This window comes from Cucurbita maxima, unplaced genomic scaffold (assembly GCF_002738345.1).
Source record: "Cucurbita maxima cultivar Rimu unplaced genomic scaffold, Cmax_1.0 Cma_Scf00045, whole genome shotgun sequence".
NCBI lineage: Eukaryota > Viridiplantae > Streptophyta > Magnoliopsida > Cucurbitales > Cucurbitaceae > Cucurbita > Cucurbita maxima.
Window position 1 is genome coordinate 366,078 of NW_019272061.1, and position 15,607 is coordinate 381,684.

At 34.7% G+C, this 15,607-nt stretch overlaps 1 protein-coding gene across 1 annotated transcript; it reads right to left on the reverse strand.

Annotated features, from left to right (window-relative positions):
* Positions 1–3,129: 3,129 nt before the first annotated feature.
* LOC111470452 (adenylate isopentenyltransferase-like) lies at positions 3,130–4,386 on the reverse strand. The gene has a single exon (XM_023116000.1). The coding sequence runs from the start codon at positions 4,204–4,206 to the stop codon at positions 3,202–3,204; it is 1,005 nt and encodes a 334-aa protein (XP_022971768.1). The 5' UTR covers positions 4,207–4,386; the 3' UTR covers positions 3,130–3,201.
* Between the last annotated feature and the right edge of the window lie 11,221 nt (positions 4,387–15,607).

Consider the following 15,607-nt stretch of genomic DNA (forward strand, 5'->3'; position numbering starts at 1 on the left):
CTAACCTATTCCCCCAATTCTGTCCCATATTAAAGTAAGCTCAAATGAGAGCTCAAATCTAATTTCAAGCTACAAATATATTCAACAATCGAATCCTATCCTAATTTATTTCTGCATACTTAAGGATCATTTTCAAAGAAGGTCGTGAAGAGAGAGGACCTCAGGAACGTGCGTAATCGAAGGAATTCGATACATGGTAAGATTTGAGGGTAAAACTCGAATTCTTGTTTACTGTCCTTAATTCCCAAAATTAATTATTCCAATAGCTTGAAGGGACTAAATGAAGTATGTTTGATGAAGGAGTCGAGATTTAATTCATCCTAAGTCGAGTTGCCCAATAAAGGAAGAAATCGCATTATGGGTTGATTTGCAAACCGAGGAAAGAAACTCAAAATTTTCCTCAACCACGCCTATTTGTCTTCTTAGGACCATTTCTCTAGCTTAAGTGAAGTATAAGGAAGACTTTTGGAGAAGGAGGTTTGACCTAATAGAGCTTGGATCATCCTAACCAATAATAATATCTTTTGGGTTTACTCTGGCCACAAAATAAGTTTTCTCCCAATTTTGGATGTCTATAGCTTATGTTGTAGTTAACGATCACGTAAGATAAAAATTCTAAACTCTTTCTTGTTACTCTATCTTTAAGTTTCATGATGAAATCGAGTGGAGAAACGTCCCAAAATGAGCTGGCGGAAAGAACCGGCCACGTCAGTCCAAAAAAAGGCCCTTCTTGATTTTTCATCAAATTGAAACCTTTTATGGCCGATTCTCACAAAATTCTCAATGGTTCCAGAAACTAGGCTCACTAAGGAAGCTATCAAAGAAAATTCAAAGGAAATCGAGTATCGAAATCTTAAGAAATAAGGTCTTGAACACCGAACAAGAGGTAAGTAGCTATCTTGAACTTTTCTTAAGAAATACTGGTAGGAATCCCTTGATTTTCTGTGTGAACCCTAGACTAAGTTTAAATTAAGCAAATATGAAAGAAAAACGCAAAGAACTGAGAGTTAAGGCTATAAACCGATTAAATTACTCGAGATTTAAGTATCGTATAAATAACCTACTAAATGCACTCCAGTGCCTATAAATTTTTATTATTGTGCATATTATTGCATTTTAAGGTTTATATGAAATTTGGTGGTCATTCGATAAAGATAAATAGGTAAACCAAGGAACAGTGAAAAATGACCATAATGCCTCTAAGGTAATCTACGTTCGATTCATGACCTAAATGACCTCTCAATGACGCTTTTTATTAAATCTTATTTGATGAGGTTAGTTACTTTTGTGAAGTTTGGACATAGGAGAATAAAATGACCATAATGCCCCGTATGATTTTACCTCATAACAGGACTAATGAGGTACCCATGCAACATAAAACTCCTCACATGAATCCTATAACGACCGCTAATAAGATTCCATGCTTACAAGATCACGTTAGGCTACTCTTAGAGGAAAAAAAATCTTTAAGTTCCAAGCCTAACCCATGACATTATGTATAAACCTAGGTTATCAATAATCCAAGAAATATATCCAGAATGATGTGAATAACACTAGATAAGTTGCTAGGATTCACACCCATAAATAACCATTCGTCTCCCATTATGAGGTGTACCACGAGACCCTATTCCTCCTTAGGTAAGATGTCTTGCAATATGTTATTCATGAGCAGGATGTCATGATAGGCCTACTTTTTATTCCTCACCTAAATAAGATGTCTTGCACCACGGTTTTCCCTCATGATAACACGATTATAAAGACACCCCTCATATATTCATGGAAAAAAAAATTAAAGATTACTTTTGGGAAATGTTTCAGGACAAGAATATGACACATGCCCTTAAGTTTTAATCTCTGGAAAATATAACAAAAAAATAATATCACGATTAAGAGCCTACAAGTAGGCCTTACTGAATTTTTACTCACTCCATGTTTATCATTTTTAACTGTCTTATATCTTATGACAAAAACGGTTAACGTGTCTTATGTTTTTCTGTAAAAAGTTAGTGTTATAATTGATATTATCCCAATAACATTCATGCAAGTTCTTATCAATCTTATGGTGGCTTGTAGTACTCTCTTAAGCTCTTCTATTTTAGGAGAGAACAATTAAGAAGTTCATTACATAACAAAAGCAAAATAACGGTCGGATTTGTTTACAAAACTAAGGACAAAATTGAAAATTTACCCAAACCACACCATCAAACTTATTTAAACAAAGAAAAATAATTTTGTTGGCTTTAGTATAATTTCAAATTATAATTTTATCCATTCAAAAAAAATTATTGAACTCATGTCTTAAAATCTGATACACTTATTTACTTTTTTGTTATATTATATTTCTTTTGTTGCCTATTCTTTGACACTTTGTATCAATTATATTCCTATCTTTTACAGGTTTATTTTTACTTTTTTGTACTATAATTAAATATTATCAATAATTTTGCCACAAATAAATGAGGTATATATATATATATATATTAGAATTTAAAAAAGTAAGAAATTCAAATATTTTATTGAATAATAAGGTATAGGAATAAATAGTATTAATATAAATAGAATTGACATAATTATTAAAGTACAAAACATAATTTGAAGTATTTATTTTTGCATTAAAAAAAGAAAAGGGTTTTGGAAGAAAATACAATCCAAGATGGGGATGGATAGTCAACCAATGCATACCCATATGGTACACTAATAGGTGAACCAAGAAATAAAAATAAAAATGAATTAATTAATGAAATTATTAATTAAAAAAAAAAAAAAATAGTATTGGAAGTTGTTGGTTTTAGATTGTGCAATGTAGACAAAGCCAGGTAGTTGACAGAAGAAGTGATTCCCCCCATGGTGTTGTTTTAATTCATATTTCTTTTTCCCCTTCCTTACATTACATTACCTTCTTTATTAATATTTTTCATTTTGTACCTTCGCCTATTTTTCTTTTTAATAAAAAAAAAAAAAAAAAGAGCTCTTAAATATTATACTTCATTCAAATGTGTCAAAATAAGATTCCAAAATTTCTTTTTTTTTTTTTTTTTTTTTTTTAAGCAAAAAAAACATATTGGCAAATGGGAATTTTTTAAAATCTTTTTTTTTTAATGGGCTATTTAGAAAATGTAAGAGAGAGAAAATTAAAAAAAAAAAAAGAAAAAAAAAAAAAGGAAAAATAGTAACTGCCATAGCTGGAAAAAGCTGGAAAACCTACTCCTCAATGAACCTCTTCACAATCTTTACGCTTGGTTCCACCACCTGTGCTTCCCATATTTCTGACCGTTTTTCCGCCGCTTCCGACGCCAGTACAGCCACAACCGCCGCCGTGGCGTCCACTCTCTTAAGGTCCCACCCCGCCATTCTCAGCCGTCCGATCTTCCCTAACTGTCTTTTCGTCAGCTGCCACGTGTTCTCCTTTATTTTCCTCACCGCTTCTTCGTATGCGCCTGACCGCAGCGGATCCCCCTCTCTGTATTCCCTCCCTTTCGGATGATATCGCCGGAAAAACTCCTCGAACTCTGGAACTCCGATGGCCTTCCTTAGCCCGACTCGGGGCTCCGTCTCAGCCATTTCCGGGTCGTAAAACTCTGCCAACTCACCCACCATCCCAGCCTCCAACATATCGTCCACCCGCTTCGACAAATACTGCTTCAGAACTGGAAACGACACGTCGACCCACAGAAAGCAGCACCGATACCGAAACTCCGCCGACACCCGATTAAGAGGACCGTCGAAAACGTCATAGTCCTGATCGAGACCCGCCGTCACCAACGCGTGAATGTACGAGTTAGACCCGCCAACGACAACGGGAAGGTTCCCACGAGAGACGACGCCGGAGATGACCGCAGAGGCCTGAGAGCGAAAAGCGGCAGCGGAGACCTCACCTGCGAGAGGGTCGAAATCGCCAAGGAGGTGGTGGGGAACGCCGCGACGGTCGGAGAAGGGGAGCTTGTTGGTGGTTACATCAAGGCCTCTGTAGAGTTGCATTTTGTCGGAATTGATGATCTCGGAGGGGAAGCGGGCAGCGATGTCAATGGAGAGGGAGGATTTACCAGAGCCAGTGGCGCCGAGGAGGAGGAGAAGGTTATCGGAAGGGAGAGAGGAAAGCATTCGAGGCCATTGAAAGCGGCGGGAGGGAGAGAGGAAAAGAGGGAAAGGATGGTGGTGGTGGTGGTAATGGAGAGAGGAGTGAGAGAAGGGGAGGGAAAGTGTCATAGGAGAGAGAAGGAAGTGAATGATGAGGTAATGTTTTTGTTGTGAGAGACATATACGGAAGGGAAGGAGGAGAGGAGAAGGAGGGGAATATGAGTCCTCCACACACACACGCACGACGGTTACAGAGAGAGAGAGAGAGAGAAAGAAAAAGAAAAGCAGAGCAGAGCAGAGCAGAGGAAGGTGGAGCAGAGGAGTGAGTTAATGGCGGGGAATGATGAGAGAACCCTTTTCAGCTCTCAATTTCTTATATATATAATCTCTCCACACTCTCTTTCTCTCCTCTGTTTTTTTTTTTTTTTTTTTTTTTTAACATACATTTTCCATAAATTAAAATACAAAGTTAAAATTTTAAATTATAGTGGAATTTATTAGTACCGTAGGGTACAAAAAGAAATAAATAATAGCATACATTATATTTAATAAAAGAAACCCAAACTATATTGCGATTGTTGAAAGTAATGAATAAGGAAGGTGCAATAATATTAGGAATAATTGAAGGACATATTGGTGCCCTGTATTTGCAGTTATTATAGTTAAAAAGCTTGGTTTAAAGGGATTAGGGTATTTGGGGCATCCCAATAACTTCTTCATGCAAACAATGCTATTCTATTTCCTTCTAAATATGCAACAAACCATCTTTATGAGTCCTATTTTGGAATTCCGTAATAGATTTGTTTGGATTCTTCATTTAGATTTTGTATCTAATGGCCTTGACATAATTACATTACCTACCTCTCGCATTTAAAAGTGAACACTATCCTCACAAATAAACACGAGTTCTTTTAGTATGTTTTGTCATCACTAATATGCTTTTTCGAAAAATGTCCAAGAGGTCATCCAATATATAAGTGCTCCAAACAAAACACACTTAATTGACACCATGTCTCTAGCTCTTCCACTAGAAGTGTATTTCTATATTTCCACCTATATACTTTGCTAGGCAACTCATATATTAAAAGGATGTTTCAACCGCCTCCAACTATGACTATATAGCTACAAGGTTTATCTTTTTGCCACAAAGGAAGGCGGGTTATAATGGAATTCTAGCATCATGCCCTCTATACCCTTGGAGCTTCGTGCATTCATCTGACCGCCCACTAGTGCCTGCAGAGTTGGCTGGTTAGTGTTTGGGTCTCCAAGGTGGACCTCATGGAAGCCTACAACACCTCTAGAGTGAGTCTCGCTAATGGTTTTGCAGGCAACATCTCTGGGGTCGCGGTGACGCGTGAAGAACTGCATCAGAAGATCTTGGACCATGGTACTTCTTTGATCTCTTAGCGCCTATGGCATAACTCTTTTGGCATCTTGAGGCAATTCTCTAGGCTCTTCTAGGAGGTTCCATCTTTTTGATATAATAGTAAGGCATTCTTGTTCTTTTATTAAGAGCCACGATCTATCAGTATACAGAAACGTTCGAGTCAATTTCATTCTAACACAAAAATAAAAAATGAGAGTGTAAGTACAACCCAAATACACTAGGTACATTATTATAAAAGTTTATTGCTTCTCTAATTCAAGTTTAGATAATTTACTTGGTCCTGAAAGGACGTGTCGATGAGCTAAGTCTCAGAGATTTAGAACTCTCTATCCTAAAATGTCTAAATATTCTGAAACCCGACTGCTCTTATAACTTACTTGGTCCCATAAGGGCGTGTTGAGAAATTGAAACCAGAAGGTTATTCTTTCCTTTTCCTTTTATTCCCTTTCTTTCCTTCTCAAAGTTGTTTGTCAGGGTCCTAACGAGACTCTTCATGAAGAAAGGAGGGGGCAAAATGACCATTTTGCCCCTGGGTTGACTTTGACTTTTTTTTTAAATTTTATTATTATTATTATTATTATTTTAATTCTTCTATGTTTTCCTTCATATTTTTATAAGTTTTCGAAGATTTTCTAAGCATTTTCCCTTCTAGCTTATCCTAAAATTTAACAACTAAGGCCCTCAACAAGATTTGAAAATTTTGAAATTAAAAGGGATAAGCTAAGTAAACCTATATACCTATTAAGGTCGGGTGTTGAAGTTAGGCTCGATTAATTCAACCAAGGCTTAGCCTAATGTAGATGTCGAAGTCTTTTTTTTTTTATTTGTTCGAGATGTGCCTCACAACTTGTTGTATATTGTGATTAATTGTACCCCTAATATAAATATTATTTGCTTGTAGATTGGTTCCGTAAGAGAAAATCTTAAATGGTGGAAATCCAACCATCCACGTAAGCTGCAATTTGGATAGGATTCATAAGACTTCGCTTACTAGACATCCAGCGGGGGAAATTGAAGCATAAAGTCGACAACGGGATGTATTGAAAATTTAGAGAATTTAATTCCAAATTCAGGTTAAATCTAAAGCTTTCGAAGTTGGTGGAGACATAGGGCTATAAATAAGAGACCTTGGACGAGGATTTTGAGCAAGAAACAAGCATTAAGGAGCTACACTCTACCATTAAAGAAAAGTTTTGAGAAAGTGGCTAAGCTATTTCCACCAATTCAAGCTTTTGAAGGCGACGGGTGAAGGAAAAGTATTCAATTCAAGACCCACACACAAATTCATCCAGCACAACCCGTCACATTCAATTCCGAGAAGTTTAAGGAGCAAAAAGTGTAGAAGACTATGAAGCTTAAGGAGCTCTCAACAAAAAGTAATTGGAGAAGTTAGTTATCGGGTACGTTGTTTATTAATTGGAGAGACATTCAAAATTTAGTCTCTACACTTCATCTCTTCCCTTAAAACTATTTTCTTTTTTTAATTTCAGGGTGATAATAGATAATTTTTTCATGGAAGAGTCGAGAGCTAAGGAGGTCTAGGATGCTCTACTCAAAAGGGTAATCTTGTTGTCCCAAAATTCTTAAACTTTTGACCCTAAAATTGGAAATGACTCTCACTATAGGCCTATTCCATTAGCTTAAGGAGAAGAGAGAGGATTTTGGTGAGGGGATGAGGGCTAATGAGTTCGAGAAATGTCTCCACCAATAGAAGGAAGAAGTGGTTAACTTCAAGGAGGAACTTCCAGGGGGTCTTCTCCGGTGTATCATTGTGTCTATAGCACATGAGACCCCACGAAACCAGTCCCTAACTATTCATTACAATCTCCCCTACACATATGTAGAAGGAATCAAGGGATGAACACAAATGTACGAGATTGTAGGAGGTAAGTACGAGATTGTAGGAGGTAAGTTTTAGACGTATCTTGCGATGGTTTTTTATAGTCACCCTTGGTCTGGATGTTGAAGATGACGATGTAGTTAGTTCAATTACACCAACCACGTTCTCACATAATTCTATTTGGCTTCTTAAAATTAAGTACCTAACCTATACAGGAAAATTTGGAGAATTTGGGACACGGTGGGTGCAACAACCAAGGTCCAAATGCCATAATATAGTAAGAAAGAAGCCACTTTAGTCTTTTGTTAAGAATTACGGGTAGGAATCACTTGGTACTGTCCTACAACCATAAGTTAACTAAGAATAAAATAAAAATGGAAGAGTTAGACGAATTACCAAGAGTTAAAAGGATACAACTATTTTGAATCCATGTTCAAATCCCAAACAATGGCTTTTCAAGCCCATGTTTTTATCGACTATGTGACCTAGCAGGTCTTTAAGGGAGTGTTTTAGGGCTAGAACTAATGCCTTACATTGTGTATGGAGTGGAAGTTGAAAGCTCGACAAAATCCTCTCCCTAAACCTACATAAGGATGAGAGATCATTAAAGTGCACAAGTTAGGGCTAGGTAACTGACTGACTAAGAATAAGAGCTCTGAACCAAGAGATTAAGAACCCAAGAGATTAAGAACCCAATGTCCTCAATATATAACTAGGTTATGAACTAGAAACCCCAGTACTAAGGTCCTCACAACATTTCACAACTTGATTTTGAGCTTGTTCGAACGACAAATTGCGACTGGGATACTCGATGGTGTAAAAAGATGGTACTTTTTTTTTACAAAATAAAACAATGTAAATTTAAAATGTAATACACATTTATATTTACATTATATCAAAATAGTGTTTATATAGAAACATTTAAAACATAAAATAAGGAACGAAAACAAAAACATGAAAACAAAAAGAGGTTGGAGACTATGAATGTGACTTGTCTACGGCACCTGCTCTAGATCCTACTCCTGATCTCGACCAATTTCTTAGTTACTTTAAAAATATGAAAAATATGGCATGAGTACAAAGACTCAGTAAGTAGCTACTTGTAGGCTCTTAATCGTGTCCATGACGTGTGCAAGGGTATCACACGCTTACTTATTATGTTCTTATTCTTATCTTGAAAACTTAGGTCTTTAGGTTTAATTCTTGAGTTCTTGTTTTGGTGTAGAACAAGGACTTTGATCTTGGGTTTTGAGTTATTAGCTTTTGTTATGATTTAAAGATATTAGTTTTGAGGACTTGGATCTTGATCCTTATTCTAGTTCTTTCTCCTTAGTTATTGTTTTCAATGCTTGTCTTTGTCCTAGTTCTTGATTCTTGTTTATTTTTTCTTGTTCTCTTCCCTAATACACTCTCCCTAGGATTTACGATAAAAGAAAACATGAATCTAATAATGTGTGTACAAGGTTTCATGCATTCCAAGTGACACAGTCTGACCATACGTCCAAGGCTTCATTCATTCCAAGCAACATAGTCTAAACTTGCATCCAGAGCTTCATGTGATCCATGGGATACAATCGCAAACCTACACCCAATGCTTCTTACATTCCAAGTGTAGTCTAAAACCTACTTCAAAGATTTCTTACGTTCCAAGTGATGGACTTTGAAAACCTATGCCCAAAGCTTTATGTCATGAACATGTTGTATCATGAGAGGTTTAGGGGTTCTTGGGTTTTGAGTCCGAGGATCCTAGTTCTTAATTCTTGAGTGGTGCCTAACATTCTTCGTGACTTAGTGAACATAGGACTTGTGTTGTATTTTTTCTTGGTTCTTGCCCTTAGAGCATTCTCTTAGTTTCATGGGTTCTTAAGGTTTTTATGCCAAGTGTTAGTCTTAAGACATAATTCATAACATACCTTCTTAAGCCCTATTCTAAGCTAATAAATTATGATCATTTCATAATAACATGTAGAAGTCATTCAAAGTATCATAAAATCATAATATGTTCCTTACAAGCAGAAAGATCATGAATCTTGGTTAGGGGTCATTAAGAGTAGTTTTATCATTTTCCTTTAGCCTTAACTTATACCTATAACTTGGTTTAGGTTCTAAACTTGAACCGAACGTCTTAAAATCTTAGGTGAACCTTCCTGTCTTTATATATAGATCTTAAAATCTCAAGTCAATAAAGTCATTTACTACCCTACTTTTAGTTTAAAACCATACATAACTGGATAGTTCTAAAACTTTACATAATCCTAAAAATCATGAAACAAAACCTCTAAAGTTTCATGACCTTTGGAACACATTTGGGTCGTGAAAGGGAGGTTACATAGGGGCATTATGATTTTTTTTTTTTTATTTATTTCTTAGTTTAGCTCTTAACTTTATCCTAATCCAATGACCTTTAAAATTTTATATATAGAATTAACTTATTCTTATATTAACCATTAAAATTTCATAAATAGCCTAATTTATTTAGTGAATTATTTTAATATTAATTAATTCTAGACCAAAAAGTTGTGTTTAAATTCTTAACTTGCAATTGTTAACTTAATGCTTCCATAATATTTTGACCTTAGGTAAGAAAAGTTTCATATTAAATTTCGAAGTGATTAGTTAAGAAAACTTCAAATTAGCTACAAAGATAATTTATAACATGATACACAATATATTTACATTATTTCAAAATAGAGTTCATATATAAGTAGTTAAATACAAAAATAAGGAACAAACACAAAATATTTTTAAACAAAAAAAGAGTCGAAGATGATGGGTGAGGCTTGTCTACGACACTGCTCTAGAGTTTGCTCTTGACCTTGACTAGCTCCTTATTTACCTAAAAAAACATGAAAAACATGGAGTGAGTACAAAAACTTAGTAAGTAGCCTACTTGAGTATATGATGATATTAGTATTTTTATTTATGAATGTACCATACTATTGGTATGTTTTTTTGCTTGATTGGATAATTTAAGTGATGTATGAATGTACTCTATGGCTCCTTCTAACTTGTCATTTTCTATTGTTATGATATGTTATATTATGATTATATGATGATATTATTATTCTTATTTAATTTTAGTATGTTTTGTCATGTATATATGATATATAAGATACTAATGAAAGTATTGTGATGTCTATGTATGATGTTATGCATGAAAAAAATGAAAGTAAGATGAATTTATGTTTTGTTAACTGTAGGACCAAAAGCATGATGCATGTCACAACCATAGGATATTTTCCTAGTATATTTTGCATAGTTGTGTACACTATGATACGATACACACTCCTTTCTTTTTCTTGGTAGCAGAGTTAGCATGCACTAGCCCTTAGTTAAATCTAGGGACATGTATACGAGCTCATCTAGTGGGTTCATGTGCTCATGCATGAATAGTATGTAGAGAAGTAATATACATCTAACTTAGAAGAGAAAGTAGAGCCCAAAGAGCAATCATATAAAAAAAAGGTAGATCTCACCATGAACCATGATTGTATGTGATTGCCTTTTTTGACCCAATAGTAGAGCTCTTTACTAAGTATTTTTAAATACTCAAATCACATTTACTATTTTTTTAGGTTAAAATAAGCCATATATGACAATGTCACGTATGGAGGTCATGGAAATAAAGTGAAATTGGTTGAATTTCTAGGTTTAAGTTCCATTATAATTCGATCTATGGATCGGAGAACTTTTTCGTTGATAGAAACAACGATAAAAGATCGGACTGATAGAACAAACACCATACTAAAACAAATTGAAAAAATTAGAAAAGACACGAAAAACGCGATTCTAAAGCTAGAACTAAATATTAGTCCTAACAAAATAAGTGATATATTAGAATCTCCGAAAAATCTTTTAAAGATATTAAAAAAAAGAAAGCCGCTCTTAGGTTAGAACATGACAAATTGCATTTTTAAAACTTTGATAAGAGGGGCCGTATTTTCAATTTCACTATTTATTTGAAGCCAATTTTGAATTTGAAATAAATTTATTAAAGGTTTAAGACTATGACACCATTCAAAGTGAATTCTTTTTAAATAAATTTTCGCACTTACTCATCACAGATGATTTTTAAATATAAAAACATTACAGAAATTGTGATTCAAAATTTTGCTATATGTCCTCCAATTGAATATGCTATGACTCGAACCCACGGATTTCAAAAATTCTTTTGAAAGAAAATTCCAAAAGATTTGAGAGAAAGAGGCCTAGAGTCATATGCACTCTAGGATAAATTAGGTCTATTGATATAATAATTAGAAGTGAATTGATCTTTTACCGTTGTTCGTAATCACTACTACTTTAAAAGTTCGTTTATTTTTATAATTACATCTTCTACCCTAACTACCAACAATTCTCTTATGCTTAGTAATATGTTTGTGGTTCAACCATAAACTAAGTCTCCCCAAGGTGAGCAAGAGAATAAACCTATTCAAGTCTCAAAATCAAGATTTAAGGAAACTACTCATCTACTCACCCTGTATGTATGGAAAAGAGTGAATTTTGTTTTATGAAATTATGTTTCCTGCCCCCTATTCAACGAAATCCCAAAATGGTAAGCATATTGATTTTTTTAAGAAAGTTGAAGTAATTCATGGTTCAATCTTATACAAACTCTTGTATAGGATACCTCTCACTCACATGTCTCAACCGTAACAATTTGACTCAAATCAATTTAACAATTATAAACTGGGTCGTGTCAATAGTGTTATTAGGATAAGACATTCAATGTTATCTATATTCTATTGATTGTTTAGGTTATTACTTCAACATGATCCTTGCACACGCCAACAACATTAATTCAATATTACACTAATATCCTTGAATTTTTCATAATACTAAATTACAATAATCAAAATTATTATTAAAAAACAATTAAGTAATTATAAAGTTTAGGACGTGAATTATCATGGTGTATATGTCTATACCTAATATATCAGAGAAGTAATCCATAAACATATGATAGACAATATGCAAGTCTCGCATTAAAATCATGGTTCAATGAGGTGATGCATATAATACTTCCATATTTATCATGACGTAAATTTCTTATGAGGCACACATACATATTCATGATATTTCATTGATGCTTATCATACATAGCATATCATGATTGTCTTACAATGTATAAACATAGTCATACCAACTTAACTATCAATATCAAACATAAAAGGAAGTATATGCATCACATGGTTAATTCAAATATTATAACATAAATAATAACATGGGCAACAAAGTACGTGTTATACACGCATCAATACTCTTTCTACTTGATCGTTCCTAGTTTTAGCTTAACTAGAATTCAAGTTCACTTATGATATTCCATTTCATTAAAAAAAAAAAAAAAAAAAACTAATTTCGAATCTATTTGAGCAACCATGGTTTACTTTGTTTGAAAGTGTTTTGAATGTATTCACTCTTAATATATTTTTTCACTTTTAAATAACAGAAGCCTATTTTTAAGTAACAACCGCAATTGGTAGCAGTCTATTAGAGCCCAGTTTGAGGTTTCTGCTTTGTTCGTAAGCTGTAGTGTGGGCTAAGTAATGAAACCCTTGTCAGTGCTTAGAATACGTTGCAAAAGATAATATTAAAATTTTTGTTTGTATTGTGTGCAGTGTTGTGATATACTTGATCGGTCGATGTTAAAAGGGTAATGGGTCATTTGAGCATTAATTCATGATGTATTAAATGTGATGTACTTAACCAATATATATGTGTGGAAAAGGTTGTAGTATCCTACCCCAACAAGAAATTAAAACTCTAATTTTCCTTTTAAATTTAAACTACTAAAACTTTTAAGACTTTAGTGAGACTTTTAGAAGCTTAATTTTAAGTTAATATTTAAGAGGAAATGGTTCTGAAAAATCTGAGGAACTCAAAGAAAAATATAAAAGAAATTTGATAAAAATTTGAGAAAACCATTCAAAGTCACCGGAGGGGCAAAATGACGGGCCTAATTATGGGTCTAGTTAAGCCCCCAAGTAGAAGAATAAAAAAAGAAAAGGAGAATAAGGAGGGTTTAGAGATTTTAGAGAAAGGGTTAGAGAGAGAGTTGAAATCCGTCCAAAGGGTGGTTTGGACTCAAACTTTTGGCAGACTTTCGTCCAGAATTAGGTATGGATTTTAAGTTTTTGAATTTGATTTTCTTTCAAATTTGAGAGTAGTTATGAGATCCAATATGGGTTGTAGAGGGGAACAAAACATTCTTTACAAGTGTGTGGAACCCTCTTTCTAGCAAACATTTTAAAAACCTTAAGGGGAAGTTCGAAAGGAAAGTCTAAAGAGGACAATGTCTATGGCGGTGAGTTTTGGCTGTTACATTTAGTATCTGAGTCCTAAGTTTTTAGATCCTATAGATCCACCTATGATGTAGGCCAAACCAACTTCCATGGTCCTCTAGTTGAGTTTTTTTAGAAGTGAAGTACAACATATTATGTGTGATATGACAACATGATTATAATAATGCAAGATTAAACCGGTCATGTCAAGTATATTAATGTGGTTATGTTAATGCAAAGATTGTAAGCATGCATTGGATGTATTTATGGGATTGATTAGAGAAGTCTTAAGTATGGGACTTACTAGTTACGTGTTATATATAGATACGTGTTATATATAGATTATGCCATCTAGAGGACTAGACAAATGAAGTAGGGGACAACCTCCTATTAGAGGTAGAGGAAGGGGTAGAAGAGGTCAAGGTCTGGTATATGAGGAATAAGTCAATTAGCTTGATGAAACGGTGTCAGTCCCACCTCCAGTGGCGCCTCAAGCCAAACTAGACCCAACAGCTACCAAATGAAATCAAATCATTACAAGCCGTTATGCAAATAATGGCTACAACACAACGAGCAAATGCTTCATCGTTAACAGAGAAGCAAAGTGATTATGAAACTTCAAGAGGGGTGACCCTCGAAACTTTAGTGGGTCTGTAGACGATCCGGTAGTGGCACAACTATGGTTGAATTCAATAGAGACTGTATTCGAACTGACCAATTGTTCCGATATGAAGCATTCATGCTGCGAGATTTTCAAAGTTATGGTGGCAGTCCACCCGTGAGATTGTTAGTTATGAGAAAGGTGTAATCTCATTTGCGGATTTCAAGAATACCTTTATGGAAGAATACTACCTTGAGATGCACAACTTCGCAAGCAGCAGAAGTTCACACAGCTGTGTCAAGGTGGGGTTCCGTTGCCACGTATGCCAGAGAGTTTACGATAATTAAGTGCTTCACCTCATAGTTGGTGAACATTGAATATAGGATGACACAGAGGTTCGTACTAAGATTGGACAAGAAGATCTGTCGTAAAGTTGATGCGATAGCACCTACTATATATGCAGCTAGGCCATGGAGGGAGTTGATGAATCTCGAGAACCCTCTCCACCGACTGTGGAACAAAAGAGACCCTATGATCAGGTTGATCATAACGATCCACCTCTAACACAACCACAACTACGTCCTGACAAAAATCACCGAGATCCTATGTATGGTCAATAAATAGGACGGTATGAAAATAGACCGGATAACAGACCTAAATGTAACGAATGTGGGAAGAATCACTAAGGACAATGGTTGGACCACACCAGAGCCTATTTTCAGTGTGGAAAGAAAGGTCACATGGCCACGTATATAATCCTTAAAATTAGAAGAGAAGTCCGAATATAGCGGATCGTCCTACTCAGAATCGTTCTCCGGTGAGAGCTTATGCCTCTAATAGTAAGGACATCAGGAATCTCAATGTGGTGGTGACAGGTACATAATTTATTCCTAATCACCTTGCTTTAACACTATTTGATTTGGGATCTATGCATTAATTTATATCTGTTGTTTTTGTTAGTCAAGCAAAATTTGTATTAGAACCTCTATTACATGAATGCTCTGTTACCACCCGACGGAGTGAATTTGACTGTTGCTTATAGTGTAAAAGATGGTTAGAATGTAATATTGGTAGTTGACATGATTGAGTATGAGGTAGACCCCACAGGAATCTCAATGTGGTAGACCTAATGGTAGTTGACATGAATGATTATGATGTAATATTGGAAATGAATTAGTTAGCAGAAAATCATGCTAGCATAGACTCTTACAAGAAAGAAGTGGTGTTTATGTCATTGTCCAAGACGAGATTCAAATTCAAGGGAACGTGTCTGAAAATTATGCCTAAATGAAAACGAAAAAGTTGGTTCAACACGGAGCGTGGGCTATACTAGCTAGCACTATGAACACCAAAAAAAAAAAAAAAAAAAAAAAAAAAAAAAAAAAAAAAAAAAAAAAAAAAAAAAAAAAAAAAAAAAAATC

Coding starts and splice junctions, on each gene's coding strand:
- LOC111470452 (XM_023116000.1), bottom strand. CDS start 4,206: ATGACACTTTCCCTCCCCTTCTCTCACTCCTCTCTCCATTACCACCAC.